This window comes from Macaca nemestrina, chromosome 10 (assembly GCF_043159975.1).
Source record: "Macaca nemestrina isolate mMacNem1 chromosome 10, mMacNem.hap1, whole genome shotgun sequence".
Lineage (NCBI taxonomy): Eukaryota > Metazoa > Chordata > Mammalia > Primates > Cercopithecidae > Macaca > Macaca nemestrina.
The window spans coordinates 87,321,001-87,347,979 of NC_092134.1; the positions used below are offsets into that span (position 1 = coordinate 87,321,001).

At 38.0% G+C, this 26,979-nt stretch overlaps 1 protein-coding gene across 2 annotated transcripts in view; it reads left to right on the top strand.

The window, feature by feature from the left end:
• Window positions 1-26,979, top strand: part of LOC105470086 (solute carrier family 38 member 1) — an 88,153-nt gene that overhangs the window by 25,811 nt on the left and 35,363 nt on the right. Inside the window, exons 2-5 of one of the 2 annotated variants that reach the window (XM_011721829.3) lie at window positions 469-585; window positions 3,927-4,142; window positions 14,156-14,231; window positions 14,522-14,637. In XM_011721829.3, coding sequence (XP_011720131.1) covers window positions 4,021-4,142; window positions 14,156-14,231; window positions 14,522-14,637 — 314 coding nt within the window. In that variant the 5' untranslated portion in view covers window positions 469-585; window positions 3,927-4,020. The remainder of the gene's footprint in view (window positions 1-468; window positions 586-3,926; window positions 4,143-14,155; window positions 14,232-14,521; window positions 14,638-26,979) is intronic. The other variant, XM_011721833.2, reaches the window with a different exon arrangement.

A 26,979-nucleotide genomic window follows, 5' to 3' on the forward strand; every position in this document is an offset into this window, starting at 1 on the left:
TATTATAAATGTTGACAGATAGTAATTATGATTGTGTTAACACCAAGATCTTCATATGATGACCCTAGTCTGCCTTTTAATTAATCATATAGCTTGATGATTATTTCTATCTTTCAGTGAAACTATAGTTCTTTGTTTCTTGAACTCAATCTGCACTTCCCACTTCTGTGCTGTTGACCATGTTCTCCCTCCACTGAGAAGTCTCAGCTCAGGCCCCATCTCCATCTGTCAATCTCCTCTCCACCAACCAGTCTGAATGTCCAGCAATAACCGGTTAGATATCAATTTCTGGCAGAGTTAACCAAGTATCAACAGTAGTGATATAGATCTGTGCTTACTGACATAACTCAGGATAGGAAATGATATCTTAAGAGAAAAAAATGTTTTAAAAACTCAATGTTTGGTATAATTTCCATTTTTGTAAATGTGTATATATTTTTTATTTGTACTCATTCTTTCATTTGACAGATATTTATTGAGTGTCTACTGTGTGCCAGGCACTATATCTATGTGCATAGAAAAACCCTGGAAGGCCATACAACAATATATATAGAGAGTGATCGTCTCTGCTTGCTGAGATAACAGGTGAACTTTTTTCTTTTTGCTCATTTTATTCCATTTGAAAAATTGTATTTTCTAACTTTTCTACCAAACCTGTATTAATTCATTCATTTATTCATTTATTTTTAATAAATAAGTATTTATTAATAAATAATATTTTTAAAAGAATCACCTCTGTTCTTCAAAATGCTTATAATGTAATACTCAATGAAAAAAGTAGGCTAAAAACAATCTAAAATCAACAATGCTAAACTTAAAAAAGAGAAGGAAGAAGAGCTAGAGCTAGAGAAAGGAAAGGAAAAGAAAAAAGGAAGAAAAAAAGGAAGAAAAATCTTAACAGTGGCCCATTTAGGGGTGGTAGAATTTCTTTTACAGTATCTGTTCTGAAGATTTTACAGTGAGTATGTGTTACTTTTATTTATTTTTTGAGACAGGGTCTCACTCTGTTGCCCAGGTGGGAGCACAGTGGCATAATCACATCTCAGTGGAGCTTTGACCTCCCTAGGTTCAGGTGATCCTCCCACCATAGCCTCCCAAGTAGCTGGGACAACAGGCACGTGCTACACACCCAGTTAATATTTTGGTTTTTTTTTTGTTGTTGTTGTTTTGTTTTGTTTTTGTTGTTTGTTTTTTGTAGAGATGGGGTTTTGCCATGTTGTCTCAAAATCTTGGGCTTAAGTGATCCACCTGCCTTGGCATCCCAAAGTGTTGGGATTACAAATGTGAGCCACCATGCCCAGTCATTGTATTCCTTTTAGAAGTAGGAAAAAAAAAATTTCAAGGTCCAATCCAAATGTGACTTTTCTATGAAGCTGCCTGAGATCCCTGCATTTAACATTTTTCAAGCTTTTTCAATCCCTTCATCACTTAGTACTCAATAAATATATGATAAGTTGAATTTATACTATTTTTTCAAGTGTGGCCTTGGTGAGAGGTGTCATTAATTTTGTTAATTTTTCCCTTCAATTTCTATTTTGATTTTCAAGAACAAGTTAGGTTTCAGAGAGGTTATTTAATAATAATAATAAATTATTCTTTGTGATTAATTTGTACAAGCATTTGCATAATATTGACCTAATTTTAGTGGCCAGGACTTCATCTGTTGTTTTCATTCTTTTGCCTTCTTCTCTATTTCTTACTAGTTTTACACACACAGGCATGTGTGTGTGTGATATGCATACACACACTCACATATATATACATACATATGTATTTTTAATATGAAAATTTAAACAGTAGACTCAAGATCTATTATTAGTCAATCCTTTCTCACTGCAGACAATTTTTATCTAGTGCCCTATTTCCTTCCATTTTGTGGAGAGAAAAGTCTCCTTAACCCAGATTGGAAATGCCATCCACTGAATTAACTTTCTATCAGCCCTGTAATATCACTTCAGTAGCCTGGGATGTAGTCACACAGGAGGGAGTCAATGTGGCAAGACTTTTAGAAATTACCCAGTCTAGCCCATTTGGACAGCTTTCATCAAAGAGGGGCAAGGAGTAAGAATGGGGCTCAACCATTTTAAATTCATTTCAGCTTTTGCAAAATAAGGCAGGTGGTAAAACATCACCACTGCATGATGGTACCAGAAACAATCAGAGATGGGCCAGTCTCTAGCACCACCACTCTGGTTAGATGAATCAGCCTCAGACCAGGAGTCATGGGGCTCAAATCTCCCTGTCCTGGCTCTCTTCCTTCTTGAGGAGGTGCCCTGCCCTGAAGACAAGACGAGGCTCCTGGAACCTGAGATGTTATAAACATGTGTGTATTATGGCACATTACAGGATCCTGAAACCAGGGAAGTTTTATTCTAGATAGGAGACTGTGTGAATGAAGAGAATAATGTGTGGCCTGGTTACGGAAAGAGGAAAAGAGGGGGGTACCTGGAAAAGTGATCATTCTAGGGCACTTTCTGTGGATCTTCAAAATAATCGAAATAAGATGCTTCTTGAAATACTACTTAGTTGGGCACATTGGGGTTTGACCCTTAACTAGGCTACAGCCATCTTATGGAATTTAGGATCAGACAAAGTTCAAAGCATTGTCCAAGGGAATTTGCTAATGACATTAAAAAAAAAACAAAAAAACAAAAAAAACACCTCATTGACATTCTCCTTCATTCCATGGTCCCCAGCACTTTGCTGAGAGTATCACAGCGAGGCTTCCCATGCATTATAGGCCTTGCTTTTGAAGTTGCATTTGCCTCTGTGGCCATCTGCTTTTTAGACAAGATTGGGCACATTCAGGGTGGCATGGCCATAGACAAGCCATCTGCTTTTTAATTCGTGAGGCTGCTGTGCCCCCAAAATTCTTTTTCTCCCTCCCTACTTACTATGGGTGATCCCACAGAAACTTAAACCACAGTCATCCATATGGGAGAAAATGTGAACTCTGGAAGTTTTTCATTTCTGATGAGTAATATAGTAGCAGATGGATTAAACCAAATCCTTTGAGTATGAGTTTTTAATTCCCTAATTCCCTGACATAAAGTGATTTCATTGAAGAGATTGATTTAATCTCTTGCAGTTGATGGATACACTACTTGCAAAATTTCAAAACATAGATTTGTTGTTTACTGGTTGACTACCAGGTTGGGTACTTGATCCCAGGATTTGCATTTTTTTTTTAAGCTGGGATTGCTAAACTGAAGGTGCTTTTGTGTCTGTGCAGTCTGTACCCAGCTATATGTGTGCTCTGTGATCTGACACATTAAAATAACTGAATCACTTTCATTTTAAAAACACTGCTTCAGGCCAGGCGCGGTGGCTCATGTCTGTAATCTGAACACTTTGGGAGGCCGAGGAGGGTGGATCACCTGAGGTCAGGAGTTCGAGAACAGCCTGACCAACATGGAGAAACCCTGTCTCTACTAAAAATACAGAAATTAGCTGGGCATAGTGGCACACGCCTGTAATCACAGCTACTTGGGAGGCTGAGGCAGGAGGATTGCTTGAACCAGGGAGGCAGAGGTTGCAGTGAGCTGAGACTGTGCCATTGCACTCCAGCCTGGCAACAAGAGCGAAACTCCATCTCAAAAAACAACAATGACAACAACAACCCTGCTTCATATCATAAAAGGGAGTCTCTGTTACCTACAACTAACATGATGTTCTTATAAACCTGATCAGTAAGATTATGGGACATGATTCACTGTATAGTTTAAAGTGGAAGGAAATTTATAAAAGGCATAAAATCTAGATACACCTCCATAACTTGATAGACAAAGATTGCTTTAATGCATCTAGTAGCAACATGTAAAAGTTGTATAATCAGTAAATTAACTACTTGTTTATTTGTGGTAATTTATTTTTAATCAGTAGTGTTTTCATATGTTTAGTTATTTTTTTATTTTGCTATATTTTAGGGGTGTCAAGCTTCCATTTTTGGTATCTACTTCTAAATACACTCAGAACAGGAGAAATTTGGACTAATTTTCAAACTACAGATACTTTCTAACCATGATGCATTTCAAAAGTGGACTCGAATTAACTGAGTTGCAAAACATGACAGTGCCTGAAGATGATAACATTAGCAATGATTCCAATGATTTCACTGAAGTAGAAAATGGTCAGATAAATAGGTGAGTATTTTTCCACTAACACTTCCTACCTAGTGAAAGAAATGGTTCGTGGCTCACATCTGTAATCCCAGCCCTTTGGGAGGCTGAGGTGGGTGGATCATTTGAGGTCAGGGGTTCGAGACCAGCCTGACCAACATGGTGAAACCCTGTCTCTACTAAAAACACAAAAAATTAGTCAGGCTTGGTGGTTCATGCCTGTATTCCCAGCTACTTAGGAGGCTGAGGCAGGAGAATCGCTTGAACCTGGGAGGTGGAGGTTGCAGTGAGCCGAGATCATGCTGCTGCACTCCAGCCTGGGTGACAGAGTGAAACTCTGTCTCGGGAAAAAAAAAAAAAAAAAAAAAAAAGGTAAAGAAAAAGAAACGGCTATAAAAATTATTCTGGTTTTTAGTTATTCTGTTGAATTATTCATTACTAAAGTTATGTTCCATTTGAAGATGCAATTTGAATTTCTTATGTGACATCTGTTGGGCATAGTCTGCAATAGCAGATGAAGCAAATAGGAAAGTAATTTATTCATCTTTTAAAATCTTTCAATTGAGACTAATAAAAATGTATGAATACACTGAACCCCAACCAAGCTCTGTATTATGAATTAAACAGACTACTGGAATTTCACTGCATCCCATATTCAAACGTGTACTACAGTCATCTGTACATATTTTAATCAAGAAATGGTCAAAGTTGCATTTGCTAATGAATCTGTGTTAAACTACAAGTGTATCATCCTTATAAGCATCATTTGTAGTATGGATTTTAAATAATAATAATGGTTGAACCCAAATGACTCTATGAGGAACTATAATAGAGACATAGTACATAAAAGAGAAAGAGAAGGAAAGCGACCACGACTGAGGGGAGAAGCAATGGGGAAGAAGTAGAGGGTCAGGGTAGGAAGAGTGCTGGCCCGGAAGCTCCCAGCCACTAGCTGTGTCCTCAGGCAAGTCCTTCCAACCCTTGGGTCTTTATTGCTTACGTTACAAGAGTAGAACCAAATGTCTTTTTAAAAAAATGATTTGGGGCATTCTTAGACCCACCGATTGTCTAACTGGCTTAGCAGGAAGCCCTCCAGCTTGGGAGTTAGCGGCACAGCCTCCTAAAAGATTAGGAAAAGAGAGTGGCATATGCAGGACTGTTAGAACACCTATAATGTTATACTTTAGGAGGGTCAAAAGGAAATTGGGATGGGAAAGGATAAGAATATTATGCCAACTAACCAGGCATCTTTGTAGGAATCATTTCTGATAGTCTACATTCTGATAAAATGTGTGATTAAAAGTCCAGCATAGGATTTTCAGAAGTTCCAGCCTTGTCTCTCCTTTTTTCCTCCTTTAAATGTTCTTAGAGGTTAAGTTCTCAACTCAAACACTCTTCCTCATTATTATCCAAGTACTGTCAACTGTGCTAGGTGATGTTTCTTACTATGGGACTCAAGTGTACTTACTTCTTTCACCTTTTTTGAGTAATTATTAATAATAATACCCATTTCTTAAGTGCCAGATATTTTACATATGCTACCACAGATCCTTATAACTGCCATGCAAAGCAAGTATTCTTCTGCAAATAAGAAAAATGTAAAATTTCCGTTTACAAATAAGGAAACTAAGGTTCAGAGAAAGAAAATAACTTATCCAAGGGTACACAAAGGTCTGTCTAAAATTTGTGTATTTTTACTCTACCCTCCTCCCTCTGGTTATAATGCTTGGGCATTGGTAAAAAGCTAGTCTTTAATAATCCTATTAAATGCTACCAGGGCCATTTTATGTGCTGTACTCCTGGAAGGTTCAGTAGTCCCTACTGACCTCCACTGAACAGTGGAAGGAATTCTCACAAGTAGGACATTGTGGTTTTATAAAATTATCAAAGCAATCCATTATCAAAGCAATCCAAACCCCAAGGGCCTTAAAGGTGGGAGTCATTTATAATAGTCAGTTTAGAATCTCAACTTGATTTTTAAAAGTGTCACTTACTAAAAATGTCAAGTTTTTAGATGATTACCACTTGTGGTAGATGGGAGAAACATCCATTCTCACCTGCGACTTAGGCACCTTGCCCGGATGAGCTCACTTCCCTATAGTCTCCGACCAGGGCAAACGTTGGTACAGAGGGAGGTCTGTTGGCTTTTGGTTCCTGTATTGCAAATGCAGTGTGATGAGTTTTTTTTTTTTCCCCTCCTTCTCTGACTCAGTTCATGACTCTTGTTTCATTTCTGGCTCCAAGACAATTAAAAGCAACATGTTATAGCACGAAGCTAATAAAGAAAAAGACCCTTGCCCAGTTTTATTGAAGGTCCCTATTGGGTTATCTGGCTTACTGTATTGGCATATTTTAGTAGCCCATGATTCCTACAAAAACTGCACCTAAATACCCCTCATTCTTCCTACGGCTTTCTCAAATTTGTGAGAGGAGGGTAGGTCCAATTATATGAATCTAAGAAAACCACTTCTCCCCAAACAGTGAACTTTTAGGAAGCTGGAGAAAATGTTGAAAACAAACATTGATGTTGTGTTACTTGGCATCTAGCTGATAGCTCTGCCTGGAAACTTCGCAATTGGATACAATAAGAATTATTCTTTTAAGTGTGGTTGAAAATAAGAGTAGTGTCATTTGAACATTCAGACATCTGCCCTTATTCCAGTTCAGTTGTTTTATTTCATGCCTAAATTTTGGGGCTGTAGTCATAGAAACCTGTACCTGGAATGATAATACCTTTTAAAATATCCATTAGACCCGTGCTGCCAACTGGTGTTTTAATGTGTATATGAAACACTTGGAAACCTTGTTAAATGCATGTTCTGATTCAGTAAGCCTGGGGTGGGGCCTGCGATTCTGATTTCTAGCAAATTCCCAGGTGACGCCCATAACTGCTGGTCCATGAGCCAAACTTTGAGTAGAAAGCTCTAGACTCTTCCTCTAAGTGTGAACTTCTTGTGAGAAGGGACTGTCTTAATCATCTTTATATCCCTTCTGCCTATCCTAGTGTCTAGGCAGGGTGGACTGCCTATCCTAGTGTCTAGGTAATGTCTACAGGGTAGACATGTATTGGCTGAGAGAGAGGCAGAGAGAGAGAGTAAAGTACATGGCTTTGGATTTAGACTTGCGTTGAATTCTGGCTCTATCATAGATCTTATTGATCTTATGCTCTGAGCTTCAATCCCATCCCTTTAAGATGGGGATAATAATAATACCTTACCTCATGGGATTGTTGGGGAATGTTTAATGCACTATTATCTGTAGGTTAAGAACATAGGCTCTCCACTTAGCCTGCTTATGTTCAAACCCTGCCACAACAGGTTACTTAGCCTATTTATTCCTAGTGTTCCATTATTGGAACGCTAAGCTTGTGGGACTTATTTATATCCTACTGCTCAAGGTCATTGTCAAGGCCTAATTTTTCACACACAAAAAATGCAACCTCCAGTATAAATGGGTTAATAGTAATGTAACTTTGGTCAAGTTACTTAATTTTCCCAAACTGGGGCTAAAAATAGTACCAACCACATGTAATTATTGTGAAAATAAATGAGGAAATCCATGTAAAGTACTTGGCACAGTATCTGGCAATAGTAAGCCTCTTAGTATGAGAAAAGTCTGTCAGTAAAAATGCAGTCCCCCTTCTTTGGCAAGCACTTCTTTCTTCTCCACCTCAAGAAGCAATAACATTGCTCTAGGTTTTGGATGATTGCTAGTTTTGCTTCTTAAATTTGGTGAAACATTAGTAGATTATTCTAAGTATACCCAGACAAATATGCACGTATTTTAATATTTATCTGCTATTGCTCTTTCTGTATAGTTATTACTATTATGACCCAGGAACTATTTAACAGAATTTGATATTATTTCATTAAGATTTGTTTTTAAAAGAATTTGAGGCAACTCTTATAACTACACCCTGAATCCACTTGTCTTTATATATCTTTTGGAGTTTGTGGGCTAAATTTTTATCACTTGAGAGGACCCTTGAAAAGTTCTCCCTCTTCTTCTTCTGTGTTTTCTATACCTTAGGGAAGAAGATTCCATAACTTCTCCTTGTATTTAATTTTCATGTCAGGAAATTCTTCTCTTGTTTTCATTTCTCCTGTTACAATTAAAGTCTTTTTTTTTTTTTTTCTATTTTCAGTGGAATTTGTCCATCAAATAAGGCTTTGCTTACCTCTCAGTCTTCTCTTCTCTTTAGGTTCCTGTTTCTTCAATTCCCCCTTTTCATGTTTTCCAATCTCTTTGTTACTTGCTTCTTCCCTTTCATTTTTTTCTCTTTTTTAATACAATGTTAGCGTTTCAGGGAAAGGAGTGGGAAAGGGCATTTAAGTTCAACCACTCATCTCTTTTATGTTATGACTTCTCAGATAAAACAGTATAATCTAGTAAGAACCTGATGGGTAGGAGATTAAAATAGGAAGATTATCTTTCTGTTGTACAACTCATCCTTAATTAGATTGTTACTGTTGATTTGTTTCTGGTTTTAAATAACAGCTTTCTGCTGCTTGCCTCTCTTCACAATGTACCTGAGTATAATAGCTTACATCATTTTTAAGGCTTTGTCTGTTCAGGGTCATCCAATCACCCATTGTAGAGTTTGTTTTGTTTTGTTTGTTCACAGAGCAATTGGCTACCTAATGGTTAATTAGATTCTGTTTTATGGGTACAGACACAGTGAGAACTCTTTTTTAATAATACTTTATATCATCCTGAGATCACATGTCAAAGGCACCTTCATCCATAGCATATTTTAAGTCAATAAAGAGAAATATTACATCAATTATATTGCCAGAGGTCGTGCTTTGTAACAAGCAAGCGCATCTTTTAAATGGTGAGATAACAGAAACTTGTGAGAAGCTGCTTGACCTAGTTATTTTGAATGGAATTTTCCATTACAAAAAGTTGGTTTTATATATTTTTTAAATGTATAGAAATACAAAGCAAAGATGTAAAGACTTAAAGAGAAGAAAAAGTTGAAACACTATATAGAGAATAGGGAGGCTTTAAGTACTTCATTCTTATTGAGCTAAATTTCCCTCCAGCCTAAGCTACTCCCTAATTTCTAAACAGAAGATGCCTATTCAGCTTATGGAGAGCTCCTCTGAGTTGTTAATGTATGGGTAGGTACATATTAGAAGGAGCTGAAAGACAGCACTGGACAATCACAATTCAAGATGAGTGCAGTGTTGACAGTGCGGTACAGATAAAGCAGTAAGTAGGTCACAGTCCAAAAATTCCAAACCAGAGTGTGGAAGACTTGTGGATGATGAGGGTTTTGAATTGATAGGGAAAGATTGGCTGAGAGGAAGAAAGAGGACCTCCTCAAGGGAAAGTGAATTCCTACTGCCATCTTGCTTTTCATTCTCTGCTCTCAGAATGTGCTGGTCTTATCTCAGCCCTCAGCCCTCTTAGGAGGAGCAGGGGAAGCTAAGATTGGAACATTGAGCCAAAATCAAATTAAGCAGTACCTGGAATTGCAGGGCGAGGAATTTGTGCTTAAGGCTTATTCACTGGGGGAGCCAGTGGAGATTTTTGGGAAAAACTATTAAGTCTTGTTGCAGAAAGTGGACTGAAAGAGACAGAATCAAGGAGGCACTCTACAAATAATGTGTTTTAATGTACTATTTAATGGTTACTTATTAAAACAGCTCTGTCAGTCAGTATCATTATTCTCATTCTGCAGAAGTTCTGCAGGAAACAGCTGGCAGTCACACAGGGACTTACTCTTTATCCGCTTCAGCTGCACAATGTTTGACCTGGCTGAATGCGCCTTCATGTCACAGTGCCTGGATCTCTTTCTTCTCTGCTCACCTATGCTTTGCTATCAACCCAGGGGAGTGTTACCAGGCCTGGAATTTAGATCTTCCGTAACAGGCAGTTTATTGGTGTTTTGTTTGGTTTGTTTGAAAATGTTTAGGCTTTTCTATTAATTTAAATATAATGGAAATTATCTCTGGAAAACAAGTTCCTCCACAAGAAAGACAGAGGGAAATTGCTGGATAGACTTAGTAGGCTTGAGTTGGTTATGAAAATTACCCAGATTAGGTCAAGCACAGTGGTTCACACTTGTAATCCCAGTGCTTTGGGAAGGCAAGATTGGAAGAATCACTTGAGCCCAGGAGTCCGAGACCAGCCTGGTCAACATAGCAAGACTCCATCCATACACAAGTTTTTTAAAAAATTAGCCGGGCGTGGTGGTGTGTGCCCGTAGTCCCAGCTACTTGAGAGGCTGAGGCAGGAGGATTGCTTGGGCCTAGGAGCTCCAGGTTACAGTGAGCTATGATTGTGTCACTGCACTCCAGCTTGGGCAACAAAGCAAGAACTTGTCTCTAAAATAATAATAATAATAATAAAATTAGCCTGACGAAATACAGTTGGCTGCCCATATCCTTGGGTTCTGCAACTACAGATTCCACTGAGGACTGAAAATCTTTGAAAAAAACAAACACAAATTGACAATTTTAAAATGCAAATTTTAAAATATACTATAACAACTATTTACCTAGCATTCGTATTAGGTATTATAAGTAGTCTAGAGATGACTTAAAGTATACAGGAGGATATGCGTAGGTTATATGCAAATTCTATAGCTACTTTATGTTACGGACTTGATTTTAGTATCTTCAGAAGAGAGAGGGATATCCTAGAACCAATGCCCTAAAAATACCAAGGGACACTGTACGGTCTTTTGACAACAACACTTAAATATTTTGAGTCAATTTCATTTTGGAAAGTCCAGTGCCCACGTTTCTTAGGGCTGCCTGTGTGAAAGGAAAGGCTGCTTTCCCCTGACATTCTGCAGCCAGATCTGTAAATCTTAGTTCTGTGGAAGATTCAGAACTTTAAAGACAAAAGAAAAACCAAACCAGTCATTAGCAGCAATGCTATATACAACCACCAGAGTTTGCCTGCAAAGATACTGCTTTTATCATGTCAATCTCTTGCTAAGAACATTCTATATTATTTCTTAGGCTTTTGTCTTTTAGTTTCCTCTGGCTAATCCCAGTCTATGCTGTTTTTTTCCTTTTCTGGACTCCTTACCTCATCTTAATCTGCACAGCCTGACGTTCTTATACTGGTATTAGCTGGTATGGTCACTCCTTGGCCGGAATGTCAGCTCCTGTGTTTCAGGAGACCAAAGTTTTTCTTCCACATCCTTTTGATCCCCAGTAGGTCCTAGCCAAAAGCAGTGTCCGCAGATTGTATATCTTATACCAAGTAATGATCCCAGCATAAGTTTGTAATAAGTGTATTGCCTAACTTTGGTATATCCTGGTGAAATAACACAAACTTGGAGAAATAATGCCTAAAAGAACGAGATCCCTTGGATAAAGATGAAAAACATCGATGAATAAAATCAACATCAATAATACATATGTTTCATTTAAAAACATTTTATTGTGATATACAGCATCGTTGAAAAAAGTGTATTAGAACGGGTGCAGTGACTCATGCCTGTAATCCCAACACTTTGGGAGGCCAAAGTTCAAGACCAGCCTGGCTGTCATAGCAAAACTATGTATCTACTAAAAATACAAAAATTAGCTGGGCGTGGTGGTGCACATTTGTAATCCCAGCTACTTGGGAGGCTGAGGCACTAGAATCACTTGAGCCTGGGAAGTGGAGATTGAACATCTGCACTGCAGCCTTGGTGACTGATTGAGACTCTGTCTCAGAAAAAAGTATATGAAAATCTAATGTACAGTTTAAATAGTCATGCTTCATTAAACTAGTCCAGTTCAAGTGGTTTTATATTTATTAATGAAAAATTCACTGTCATTAGTTCTAACCATGATCAGGTAATTGAATTTCCAAACTAGAAGAGCCAAAAAGCATCCCTAACATATCTTACTAATATATGCAGCAGTTTGCCTATGCATGGACTTTTAATTTTATTTAATTTTTTATTTTTATGGATTTAGGAGGTACAAGTCCAGTTGTGTTACAAAAATATAGTACGTAGGCCGGGCGCGGTGGCTCAAGCCTGTAATCCCAGCACTTTGGGAGGCCGAGACGGGCGGATCACTAGGTCAGGAGATCGAGACCATCCTGGCGAACACGGTGAAACCCCGTCTCTACTAAAAAATACAAAAAACTAGCCGGGCGAGGCGGCGGGCGCCTGTAGTCCTAGCTACTCGGGAGGCTGAGGCAGGAGAATGGCGTAAACCCGGGGGGCGGAGCTTGCAGTGAGCTGAGATCCGGCCACTGCACTCTAGCCCGGGCGACAGAGCCAGACTCCGTCTCAAAAAAAAAAAAAAAAAAAAAATATAGTACGTAGTGGTGAAGTTTGGGCTTTTAAAATAGTAAACATTGTACCCAGTGGGTAGTGTTTCATCCCTTGCCGCCTCCCACCTTCCCCTTTTTTGGAGTCTCCAGTGTCTATTATTTCACTCTCTCTGTCCACGTGGACCCATTGTTTAGCTCCCACTTATAAGTAAGAACATTCAGGTTTTGACTTTCTGTTTCTGAGTCATTTCATATAGACTTTCAGCTCTATCCACGTTGCTGCAAAAGACATGTTTTATTAATTTTTTGGTGACATAGTATTCCGTGGTATACATCTACACTATATTTTCTTTATCCAGTCATCTGTTGATGGACACTTAGGTTGATTTCATGACTTTGCTATGGTGAATAGTACCGTGATAAATATATGAATGCAGGTATTTTTTGATTTAATAGTTTCCTTTCCTTTGGGTAGATACTCAGTAGTGGGATTGCCAGATTGAATGGTATTCTATTTTTAGTTCCTTGAGGAATATTCATACTGTTTCCCGTAGAGACTGTATTAATTTAAGTTCCCACCGATGGTGTATAAGCATTCCTTTTATTTCCACATCCTCACCAACATCTGTTGTTGGACTTTTCTTTGACAAAATCATTTGTTTTCTAATCGAGAATTTTTTTAAATTAGAAATTTAGGCTATAAAGTTTTGATATTCGCCCCGAATATATTTGATGATTCTCAAAGCATTTTAAATTCTTACTTCTGTATATTTGTACATCATTTACTCCATTTAGCCTGGCTGAATTGTTCCCATCTCAAGTCCCATTTCCCCCACGGAGAGAACTGTCTAACATCTATTGCTGTTACTATGTGCCAAGGGCTGGACTGATGTTTAACAATTGCTCTCTCATTTAATTCTCCCAATAACTTGATAAGATAATGTAATAGTGTTAACTTCTGTTTCCCAGATGAGGAAACAAAGGTAGAATGCTCAGGCCCTCAGAGATAGTGAGGATTTGAACTCAAGTTCTAAGTCCTTTGCTTTCTTAAAGCCCTGGCTCTGACCCTCACCATGGACCATATGCCCTGCCTCCCCACCATAATTTCCTAGTCTGAACTCCCATAGCCTCCTGTTTGCATCACTTATTACATACCCCCATGTCTCCCCAGTGCCTGTTCCAGTGACTTGCATATAGCAGGTGCTGAAGGAGTGTTTAATGGTGAAACAGTTGTTTTCTTTTCTGCAAGGGAGAGGGAATTTCTATTTAACGATTTTGTAGTCCAAGAACCTGAGCTCAAAAGAAAACCTGCCTTTAGTATCCCTTTAAATACCAGATTTATAGTAGTCTTGATATTATCTAATTTTCCACTTAGAGAAAAAAACTATACAAAAAGTAATTTGTTGTATATAGTGTTTAAATGTATTATTAAAATGATTCAAAATGTATAGCTGTTTTTGACTTACGGTTGTCTTTCATTTCATCTCAAGATGAACACCTGTTATTGGCATTGTTTTGTACTAGGTAGAGTGCAGGATATAAAAATGAATGAGGCAAAGTGCCTGCCCTTGGGGCACTTATAGTTTATGTGGTAAAACGAGAATATAGACAACCCATACTGGCAAAAAAAAAAAAAAAAAAAAAAAAAAAAAATTGGGAGGAGTTGGTGGTTGAATAGGGCTGTAAACTCTTAGAGAGCTGATTGGTAACTGCTCATGTATGTTTTGGTGAGTAATAAATCATTTAGTCAAGATGTCAAACTTAAAATCATTATCATAAGGTTAAATATATTACGCCTGTCTTTACAGCAAGTTTATTTCTGATCGTGAAAGTAGAAGAAGTCTCACAAACAGCCATTTGGAAAAAAAGAAATGTGATGACTATGTAAGTATCTTTAGAATGAAGTATTTTTTTTAATCATATAAATTGGGACAAATCTTTTTAATTCAAGTAGCATAATACCAAAAGCAAAACTACCTGTATTCACCAGGATACTCCTCATACCTTATGTATTTTCTCTTGAAGTCCATTCAAGGAAATAACTAGACAACTAAGAATGGATTTTCTTGAATTTTATTTCCATATTGGTTCCTGAGAGTGCCTTAAAGGCTTTGGCTTGATGAACTTTCTTGGGGATTATTTTGCTTAGTGTCAATGTTTGTTTCTTTGTTCAGATTCCAGGTACAACCTCCTTAGGCATGTCTGTTTTTAACCTAAGCAACGCCATTATGGGCAGTGGGATTTTGGGGCTCGCCTTTGCCCTCGCAAACACTGGAATCCTACTTTTTCTGTGAGTACTGACGTGCCGGTACTTTCCATTTTAAAACTGAACTTTTTGTATGTTTCTGTTATTACATAGAAGAAATGTGAAATATTTATAAATAGTTTTTTTAATTAACTTGGCTAAGTTACAAGTACATACTTTGATATTTATTGCTTGAGTGATTTTCCAAAATGTACCTAATGCTTACAACAAAGAGGAAGGAGAAAATAGTTTTATTAATCAAAAATACTGAAATAAGCATTTGTGAAAAGGATTAAAATATTTGAAAATAACTTTTTTTGGTATTTTTGGAGTCTACCTGTGACTTTAAATCTCAGTTAAAATATTAAGAGGTGTTTAACCCCAGCCAGTCACCACTTTGGCATTTGCATTGCTATGAAGCATGTACTACATCAAAGGGCAATTACAACTTTGTTTGTAATAAATATTCAAGAAGCATAGAAATTTTCAGTGTTTTGAAGATGAGAAATTAGCATGTACTTTACCGCTGAGATTCAATGAAAACAAAATGGGCAATTTTCTTTTAAATAACTTTATCTCAAACTGTTGAATGGGACTTTCTGCAAATGTATGGAGGGCTTATTTTTAGTGGGAACAAGATTAAGAGAGATGATAGAATTTGTACTAAGAAAATTATCACCCAGCCTGATTCCCTCTCAAATGTCACATGAGTGTCGGTGGTGAGGTGAGAGAGAAAGCACTTCTCCCAGGATCTTGCCTTTTGTTTCCTGACTTGAAACTCATGCTCTTCATTGGCCTGGCTAGATAGTCCTTGTTGCCATGTCTTTTGACAGGAGCATCATTTCCTTAGAAGCAGTGACCGAAATGGTTACTAATCCTACAAAGTGTGGATATCCTTTAAAAACACATCAAAAACTGAGATAAAAGAATATTACTGCCCATTCCGTTACTCCGGGAACAGAAATGCCCATCCATGTTACCCTGTATTAGGCATTAATATTTTTTTGTGTGTAAACTAATGCATCCTTTCTAAAATTAAAAGACTGTGTAAGATGGTGAATTTGATACATTGTCTTCCATATCGTCAACCTAATTCAGTGAACCTAACTCTAGCCTCCTCTCTTGATCATCCTGAATGCATCTTTCTAAGTTGTTTTTCTGCTTGAGCTGAGTGCCAGGTTTTAGGGTAATATGGCAGAATTGGACAACATATTTCTATGGTGATTTTGGGGGGTATATGTGAAATTCTGACTCTCTGAGTATAGTAGACAGCTTGAGGAGCTACACTTCTGGTTTTCAGTGCATTTACATGAGACACCTGAGTGCTACTCCCAACTCCTCTTCTAAATGGCTATGTAGTTTTAAGCAAGTTTCTTAGCCACTCTGAGCTTCAGTTCCTTCCTCTTCAAAACAAGGAAGTTGTGCAAGAAAAATTTCAGAACCAGGCCAGCCTCCAAAACGCTATGGTTCTGTGACTATTTTCAGTCATTCCAAAGCTGGGAATATGTTCAGTTCAGAATGTGTATTACATTGATTTCTTTTTTTAAAGTTATTGCAACATATCAAGTTATAAATTAACCTAGTGTAAAAAGTCAATTCTTTGATGATTGTAACAACAGTAACTCTTGTATCTCTACAAGAGATATAAGTAGTACCTAGTAGTGCCAGTCACTACTCCAAGTGTTTTATGCAGAATCCTTACAATAACTCTATGAAGTGGCTGCTATCATTAATTTCCTGCTTCACAGACAAGGCATAAAGGGTAACTTTACTTTTGGAATCTCTCTTGATCACCCTTCTGGGGATTTCCTCTACCTCTCTTCTTTGCTAGATCCATTGTTTCCTATATTCCATTTATTCTTCTTTCTGGATTTACTTACGTGCTGTTATTGTTCAGAAAAGGTGACTGAAAATAAAGTTTTTTAGACCTTTATTTCTGAAAAATATTTTTATTCGACTTTTACCTTTGATTGGTAGTTTAGTTGGATATTGAACTTTATACTAGCAATAATTTTCCTTCAGAATTTTGAAGGTATTGCTCTATTTCCTTCTAGCTTTTTTCTGTTGTGAAGTCCTATATGCTTCTGATTCCTGATCTTTTATATATATCCAAGTTTTGTTAGTTTTTTTTTTTTTTTTTTTTTGGGGGGGGGAAACTTGTCAAATCTCTTAGTTCCCAGTATCCTGCAGTTTCACATGACGTGCCTTGAGGTGGGCCTGTTTTCATCAATTGTGTTGGGCATTGGGCGCAGTCTTTTCTTTTAGATATCCATGGCCTTGGCTGGGCTCAGTGGCTCATGCCTGTAATCCCAGGACTTTGGGAGGCTGAGGCGGTTGGATCACCTGGGAGTTTGAGACCAGCCTGGCCAGCCTTGCCAACATGGTGAAACCCCGTCTCTACTGAAAATACAAAACATTAGCTGGGCGTGGGGATGGGCACCTGTAATCCCAGCTACTCAGGAGGCTGGGGCAGGAGAATCACTTGAACCCAGGAGGCAGAGGTTGCAGTGAGCCGAGATCACGCCACTGCACTCCAGCCTGAGTGACAGAGCAAGATTCCGTTAAGAAAGAAAGAGAGAAAGAGAGAAAGAGAGAAAGAGAGAAAGAGAGAAAGAAAGGAAGAAAGGAAGGAAGGAAGGAAGAAAGGAAAGAAAGGAAAGAAAGGAAAGAAAGGAAAGAAAGGAAAGAAAGGAAAGAAAGGAAAGAAAGGAAAGAAAGGAAGAAAGGAAGGAAGGAAGGAAGGAAGAAAGAAAGAAAGAAAGAAAGAAAGAAAGAAAGAAAGAAAGAAAGAAAGAAAGAAAGAAAGAAAGAAAGAAAGAAAGAAAGAGAAATCCATGGCCTTCAGTTTGAGGAATTTTTGTGTTGATGAATTCCTATTAACCCCCGGATTTTGCACCTTCTAGACTAGCCCTCAATTTTTTAAATCTTTCCTTTATTTTCATTTCTATAATGTTTCACTGTAATTTTTGGGATATGTCCTCAATTTTTCCCCTCTTTATTGAATGTTTTATTTCTGTTACTATTTTTTATTTATAGGAGCTTAAAAACTCTAAGAATGTTTCTTTTTAATATTATTTTGGTTCTGTTTCATGATTTCAATCTTCTCTGAGGATTCTAATGATAGTTTTTTTCTGCATTATGAAAAATTTAAAACGTAAAGTAAAGAGAATAGTAGAAAAAGATTTTTATGTTTGCTTCCTTCTATGGATGGTTGTTTTAGTCAATCCCCCACCAAGATTGTCTTGAAGCAAATCTCAGCTATTTTATTATTTCATCACTAAATATTTTAGTATATATCGCTAAAATATAAGAACTCTTTTAACTCAATATGTCATACCTAGAAACAAGTCGACAACAGTTCCCTAATATCATCAAATACACAATCAGTATTTAAATTGCTTTGATTATGTTATAAAACATTTGAGTTGTTCAAATCAATACTCAAATAAGGTTCATACAGTGCAATTGGTTGATATGTGTGTTTTAAGACTTTTAATTTATATTTTCCCATTTCTCTCCTTCTATTCTGTGCCATTTATTTAAGAAACTGGGCCATTTGTGTAAAGTTTTCCACAATCTGGATTTTGCTGTTTGTGTCCCTGAGGTACAAGCTGATTTTTGTTTGTTTTGGGGTCTTTCACCTTAGACTCTTCGCTGAGATGTCAGATAATTCCTCTTTATCTGCTATCTTCAAGAATGGGGGAAAAACAAGGCTGATTTGAGCCTGGGACACATGAGTGGGGCTTGTTCGCAATAGCTTCACTTAAGATGCTCTCGAGCCCTTTAGTTGGGAACCACCAGGGTCAGTTTGTCTAGGACCCTCTTCTTTGGCTGTTCAGATCACCCAGAGAACAGCTCCCAATCCCCTGTTCTGGGGGCCTGGACCTCACCACCATCTTTCTGGGAACCAAGTAGGGGGAAAGGGCTGGAATGATTATCCCAACAGGCATGTGTTCACTCAGTTCCCAATTTTCATTAGAGTATGCCTCTTCCCCACAAATTGTGCCTTGTCTCTCACCTAGAAACATATATTGTATACTTTCCAGACAACATATATTCAGATTGTTGTCAAGATGGGAGAGGACCAACCACTCGGCTTTATGGAGTAGAACCTGGTCTGGGGAATCTAGCTATTTCTTGAAAAAAGTTCAACAGATCCTCACTATTTTAGCTCACTCCTTTCATTATCCTCAACTTTCAATCATGCCAGCAGTGCCTTTTAGAGATTCTGAGAGGTAAACTGAGTTGGTCTTGGCTTTTTCCACTGCCAATTTATGGTTCAGGTCTTTCTGCTTTCCAGCTTTCAAAATTTCATTATTGTCTACTGTCATATTTTATCCTAGCAGCTTTATGCCTTAAAAAATCTTTTTACTGGATATCAAGGGAGAGGGAGTAAGTTCTTGTATTCAATCTACTATTCCTGGAATTCAATTGATTTTTAACTATACTGGCTGAGGGATAATTGATCCCCTATCTCATGACACTTTAGTGTCTGATTAAAGCGGGGAATTGTAAAAATTTGCTTTTGTAGTTGAAGGAAGATGTTTCCTGGATGAAACTATTATAGATCATTTAGTTATTTGTAAGATGCGTGGATAACAAGTGCAACACACCAAGTCTTCAGGCTAAATCTCATGAAGGTAGTTGTACAGAGACTCAAACGTTAAGTTTCTCACTAAACTTAGAACTCTCCTACCTCAGGACAAGGACTCACTCTGTGACTGTTGTAAAACCAGCTGCTCCTACAGCTGCTCAAAGCCAAGAAGCAGTTGGCAGGATCAAGATATTTCATCTGGTACAGGGCTCCATTCCAGACTCACATTGGCCAACACAGGAAAGGAGTCCAAGACTGTCCAGGCTTCTTTGGACCAGCAGCTGGGAAGGCTCCTTGGTGTCTCCCTGAGGCTGGGTGTGGAGCCTTCTCTGCAGTCATCTGGAAACTTGTTGGTGCGATTTCTTTTTCTTGGATGAGTCTGCGGCTCATTTTTTTAAAAAACCTATCCATAATGGCTGTCATCCCTGTTTAACACACTCTAATTCAGTTAGATTCAGTGAGTCCTGTCCTGTTGTAAGAGTGGTGCTGGATTTTGCATTTTTCTGAATTCTGAGGATGCTGGTGAGGACTCTCAATTTATCATAGCTCTGCAGGTATATACCCTCTATGGGGAACCAAGTGGGGCTGGACCCTGAGGCTGCCAGTCAGGGATGTACTGAGACACAAGTACCTCAGGGTAAACAGTACCTATTGAGCTGTTTTCCTAGCAGTGAGGACCCAAATAAAAGGCAATAGATGCTAAAGGAATTTCCTGCCACCGTAACTGCCTCTTTATCTGAGTCTTACCCATAACTCCATCATAGCAGAAGTAGGGATTAAAAATCAATATTGACATGGAAGAATGGTAGGTTTTGTTTTGTTACATTTTGTTACATTTTCTAGAGATTTCTATTAAAGGCATACATTTTATAGGAAATTAATCTCTAGAACACATCTCATAGTACTAGGTAAGTGTGACGTTTATTACATTACACAGAATCTGATAAAGCAATAAATGCTTTTTATTTTTCTATAACTTCTTAGCATTTATTATTTTTTTATTTTAATAATGTAGACCTTAAGTTGAAAACCATGAAAAACGAAAGTAGAATTCACGACACTTCTGAGATATCAGTTTATTATTAACACTGAGTTTGTGAACAATTTCTTTGAAATGTTAATTGTGAAACAAAAGTACGATGTGTGTAAAACAATAGTTTAAATTTTATTTGGTTGATTATAATACCAGACCTTTTGGATTCTTGTTTTCCATTTTCCAACTCATTTGTGCTGTGGTTGTGGGAATGAAAAAGATAATTTGTCTAAAAACAGACTTTGAAAAGTGGTATGCAAGAAGACTTTTATTAGTACCAAGGCATAAAACTGCTAGGAGGAATAAATGCGTGGTGTGTGTGTGTGTGTGTGTGTGTGTGTGTGTGAATGTGAGAGAGAAAGAGAGATAGAGAGAGTGATAGTAGAGTGTGGTGCATAGTACACACTGTAGGTATTTGTTAAAATATTATAGTTAGTATTAGGTAGTCATTAAATAATGGCTAACATTTATTGAACTGTATCTATATATGCTACACTATCTTAATCCCCACCAACAACATTATGAGGTAGGTATTAGCCCCATTTTACAGATAAAGTAACTGAGTCTTAATAACTTACCTGTGATCACACATTAGAAAGCAGGGGAGTCAGCATCCCATCCAGACTTGCTTGACTCCAGAGCCAGCATGATCGAAAACACCATATCGCCTTTGGTGATGCCTTCTTCAGACACCAAAGTTGCATTATTACTCTACAACTTGAGAAAAACGTTATTCTTATCAATGGATGCTTGTAAGTTAGTACTTACCTTTTATTTTCCAATATAATGTACTTTTAAAGTCACCTTATAAAATCAGCCAGTGTTCCTGAATTATCTTGCTAGTGTTCCACCAATAACCACCCCCTTTATTGTCATGAAAACAGCTTGGCAATATCAAGTGTACCAAACTGTAGACTGAGAATGTCAGGTTCCTGTTCACAAGTGAAATGTATGCCTAAGGTATATTGCGAAACCAATAAATCTCTCAGCTGCTTCATATTTGTCATGTGGGTTCCTGCATGTGCAATTTAAGATTTCCCATTGCTTTCAGGAGTCCTTGAACTCCTGAAAGAGGTAACTAAACATTTTCTAATTCAGAATTAAACACCAAGTAATAGCAAAATCAAATAATACCAAGTCTAACCCTAGGAAACTTGTTAAATAATCATGGTACTTTCATAAAATAGAGTATTAGACTACTACTTAAAAGAGTAAAATAGACTTACATGGGCAGGTGAGGAAAAATCTCCTAGGTTGTAACTGGGAACATAGTGTGTAACACTATGTTACTGTGTAGCATAGTATTATTAATACCGTGTAACATAGTACTATTACATGATTACAAACTGAATATTGGGTGGAAGTGAGCATAGAAGGAGGGTGTGTTTATATGTATACATTATATTGCCCAGAATGTTTGGGGAAGGTACACAAGATAACTGTTGACAGTGGTTACTTCTGGAGAGTGAGAAAGGGTCTAGAGGTGGAGTGGAGATGGAAAGTTTAGAGTCTTTCAATTTATTTTTAACATGTTTTTAGAGGAAAAAAAGCTAGTTGAAAAAATTGGTTTTTTGAAGAACTTAACACCAGTGCAATAAGATTTTTTCCTTTTCCTCTTACCTACTAAAAACTTGAGAGAGAAAATATATTTTTGATGTAGATAGTTAGCCCATGAAGCTAGAATGAGGACTCTGTCAATGCTGTGCCACTTGTTCCAGACTGTATTTTCAATCTCTTCTCCCTTCAGATGACCTTGGCTTCTGCCACACTAACCTTCCTTTTTCTGTACAGGCTGCCTGCCTTGAAACCCTTACTTCGGTCTTTCCACCAGCCCACCCCTACCCTATCTCGTTTCTGTCTTCTGAATCCTTATGGTCCTGGAAGACCTAGATCGGATGTTATCTCCTCCAAAACTGGTTGTCTGATCCTCCCAGGTGGAAGGGAGGTCTCTCTTCCTTTCCTTTTCAGTGTAATTTGTATTTTTCTAATAGTAAGTATCACTTCCATTATTTAGGCATACATTTTACCTTCCCTATTGAACGCTGAGCCCTACAAGAGCAGGATTAATGCCAAATTCTTCCTTGTTGAAATCATCCTCCTCCCCCTAACAAGTTCTAGAACAGCGTTTGCATGTAGCTGCTTCTCAGCAAAGTTTTACTGAAATGAGTGAATGGATATGTAAGAATTAGATTTTGCAAAACCAGAAACAAGGCTTTAGGACAAGACAGTGGCTCTCATTATTGTTACGAATTTATCAGAGAGGAAAAACATCAACTGAAAGATTTAGTTCACCCTCAAAATTTTAGTAGGCTGTGGAGATGTGCTGATAATAATCACAAAGTCAGCATGGCTGACTTTGAATCACAAAGTCAGCATGTAGCATGGCTGCTCATTGTCTACTTTCCTAGGAATGCCTCCTTCATTTGAAAATTCAAAATAGTTCTGAGACTGCTAAGAAATACTGAGGTTGGTATTGCAAAAGGGCATTTGTTGTTAAATTACTATTTGGGAAAAGGACAGTAATTGTCATTGTCAGTTACAGCAATTACCTTCACTTTGGTGGATTGTTTACTTAATTGTAGGTGAATTCTCTGGCCCTCTCTCCCTCCCTGTCTCTCTGTCTATCTCTCAATATTTGCCTTTGTGGGCCGTTTGTAATTATCCTACCAGCAAAACAATGCACCACTGTATTGTCAATGATCCATGTTTACAAACAAACCAGTAAGTACCCCTTCCAGTAAGGATAAGTCTAAAAATATAAGGGTCTGTGTAAACTGAGATCAGACTACCAGGTTCCTTCTCTCTTTAAATTTAGTGTTTTACAATTGAGCCTACATAAGGAGCAAATAGAAATAGAATTAGAACTATAGATCCATCAGCACAATGCCCTAAGTCCTTGCTCATATATTATAGGAATTTGATCTTTATTATCCCATCGCAAAAAACAGTCTTCTCATTCTATCAGAAGAATCATATTCTTAACCAACTGCACCAGCATCACTTTCTGATGTCTCTAAATATTTTTCAGCAAATTCTACTAAGTTGCAGTGAGATTGCAGCATACCTTTATACAAACTGGGCCTATTCTTAAGCTATCATTGCTTTATTACTTTATACATATGCCAAACAGTTTGAACGACACCTACCAAGATAATAATTTTGCTCTCAGTGGCAACGAAGATGGTCTGTGTGCTATTTATCAAGTTATTCCTTATAAATGGTAAGTCCTCTCCTCTGTGCATTCCTAAGTGAGCAGTTCTTTGCCTCCTTAGGAAATACCAAACCAGACCTTGTGATCTAAAGACAGAGCAGTTAAGAGGAAGTCAATAAGGAAACCCTGCTCTTCCGGATGATCCTAGGAGGTCCACGGGGCTAGTCACATTCATCTTTCCTCTTGCCAATCAGTTTCTTGTTTTTAGAATTCTTTGAGTTATAGTCACGGTTCCTTAGAAATGATTTGAAGAGAAAATTGTCCTTTGGCTGGCAACAAAAATCATTGGCCTCAGAGTCTGTTGTTTGGGAGTAATAACCCGGGAGAGGGAGAAATGGCACATTCAGGCTTGCCAACATTTGAAATAATGGAAAAGGGACAGTGGCAGTGCCATTGAACTCTATTGAAATCCACTGGATTAAGAAGCTTTTCAGAAATAGGGAAATGGGAAAGTGGTTAGTGTTGCGCTAACAATGAGTGCCTATTTTGTAAACAGAAATAGTTGGCATGCGTAGATGCGTAGGAGATGAGTCCCACCCATTGTTTTTAGAAGTTGAGCAGCTATTGCTAGTTTATGAGTCATCTGTGATGCATCGGATAAGGGGCTTCCAAGAATTCAATTCTCTTGGCCCCAGAAAAGTAGGGGTGTGTGCGTGTGTGTGCACGCACACATGTGCACGCACAAGAGCGTACACCCTGAGTTCACTCAATCCTATTTATGCTGAGTTGCATCAGGTGCCTTGGTCCTATCCAGGGACAACAGTGTGACCTCTGTTTTGGTACAGTGTTATTTTTCTTAGCCTGCAACAGACAACTTAACTATACTGGCTATGGTTTGACAGCATTATTCACCTCATGATTTGTAGAATGCCTTCACTCGTCTGGTTTACGGTAGGCCAGGTGTGTGTTAGCACAGTAGAGCAGGTTAAGTATGGTGCATAGAGTTGGATTTTCAAGGTTAGCTTGAACTTTTATTACTCACGTAGTGGTAGTTGGTTTAATTGGAAAACTGCTCCTTTGTGAGCCAGTTAGTTTTGCTTTGTTCTCTGGCCACAGACTTTACCTTATGTCAGGCACATGATATCAAAGATCTACATCTGTATCAGGGGTCAGCAAGGGACAGCCTGCAGACCAAAGCCACCCGCAGCCTCCTTTTGTGTGGCTGGCTAGGTAAGATTGATGACTTTAAATTTTATAAAGGACTTTAAAAAAGAAAAGATAGTTATAAAGTGTACATTGTTCCATCAGATCTTTATAACAACCCTGTTAATCACCCCCATTTTATAGATAAAGAAACTGAAACCGCCTTTGCAAAATCATAACTGAGGAAATTATGACAGTGAAAGAAATCAGACCTAACCGACTCTATCTTGCTTTAACCCTTAAGCTGTCCTTGTTCATTCCTGGGCATAGGCCGAACTAACTTTGGGAAGGAATTCAGTTCATGGTTTGACTCTGAAACAAAATTGGTAACAGCCCTTTTCCAAAAAGACCCGCTTCTTGCCTGGGGTCCAGTCTGCCTTTGCAGGACTAACAAATTAACTACACGGTTAGAAATTACAGTTTAGGAGTCATGCAGCCTCTGGCTCCAAGAGTCTGAACCGCCCCAAATTGCTTCTGGGGGTAACATCACTATTGTGAAACCTAAGCTCAGTGCTTGAGAGATTTTGCAGAGCTGTGCTCAGTGGATCAGCTGACACCACCCAGACTGGTAATCTGGCCCAACCAGTTCTGCCATCGCACCCAGGAACAGAAGACAGCAAGAAAATCTCACTTCAACCCCCTATGATTTCACATCCAACCTAACCAATCATCACTCCCCACTTCCCAAGCCCCTAGCCGCCAAATTATCTTTAAGAACTCTGATCTGCAAATGCTCAGGGAGACTGATTTGAGTAACAATAAAACTCCAGTCTTCCGCACAGCTGGCTCTGTGTGAATTACTCTTTCTCCATTGCAATTTCCCTCTCTTGATAAATTGGTTCTGTCCAGGCAGCAGCCAAGGTGAACCCATTGGGCGATTACAAAACTAAAATTAACAGAGAGGCTGAGTAACTTGCCCAAGATGACTGATATCTGTGGGGAGGAGAGCAACAAGTTTATTGGGTGCTCCTCTTAAGCCTCCTGCTTCTCCTTAAATGTGCTTTGTTACCACAAAAGCAGAAAGGGAAAATATGAATGAAGCCCCCAATCCACCTTTCTACTGAAACAAAAGTCCCATCGAGAACAGCATATTCCTTTATTTCAAGTCACATGGGGTTTTTCTGTCACTCAAGAGTTAACGTCTTTAGAGTATGATAAAGAGTAAGGATTTAGGTGTGAGGAGAAGGGAAACGACTTGTCCTTGTGGAATGGGAAAAGAGGAACGAGGACACATCAAAAGTGTCAAGAGTTATAAATGGAGCACCCACAAAACCCACAACCCTCTACCCACTATAGGTTAAAAACAGGAAGTGGTAGTGGTACATGGCTCTCTTTCTTACTGGTACAACATCCTCATTTAAGCTCAGAGCTCTCTTTAACTTTTTTACAAAGAACCAACTAAACTAAAATTCTATTTTTACCAGCATACTTCTTTTAGATTCCTCTTTCTTTTTAGGATTATATTAGATACTATTTGAATTGGCCATCAGCAATGCATATTTCTTTTTCTAGACAAAACAAAATACCTAACTGACAGTGAGGCTAGTTTAAGAGAAGCTTTGCGCCACAAAACTTAGATTTACCTACAAGGAGAGAAATGGAATGAACTGTACAAATAATTGGTCTCCACCTGTTTCCTGCCTGGCCTTTTAAAACCACCCATTTAATTCCCTAATCTAATTTGTAAGCATTATACACGATCACATGCTACAAGGTCACTGTGTGTTGGTCTTCTGACCCTCAGAATTTTGAAATTTGATCAGAATTTAGTGACTAGGAAGTCCACTTTGGGACTGAATAATTATAGTTTCTACTCTTTTCTGTAAGTGTTTTGTGATCTCCTTAATCAAACAGGGACTATATTAATGATCTTGGGACTTAACCAAATGCAACTCTCCCCTAAAAATGGGTTAAAATAATAATACGATCACTTGAAAAGTTCTTTATATTTTTATTGTAAAACTAAGATAATCATTAAACCATTTTGAAAATGCATAAAATAAATGAAATAAAGTATAAAGAAATCACTCAAAGTCTCTCTGTTCAGGGTGTTCAGGCTCACCTTAGACAAGCTCTATTAACATTTCAACGTATTTCATTCTAAGATTTTTGTTTTGTGCTTAGGTCTTATTTTTTACAGTGTTATTCCTCTCTGGATGTTTGACTTTAACAGACAATGCAACATGATGGGTAGGGACTTTGGAGTCATACTACCAGGGTTTGAGTGCTCTGACACTAGCTGTGTGACCTTAGACAAAATATGTAACCTCCCTGGTTACCTTATTTACCTTATCTGTAAAATAAGGATAGTAATAGTACTACTCATAAGTGAAGCGTTTTAAAAAGTGCGTAGAATGGGCCTGACATATAGTGAATACCCCAACATTTGATATTATTAATGATCAG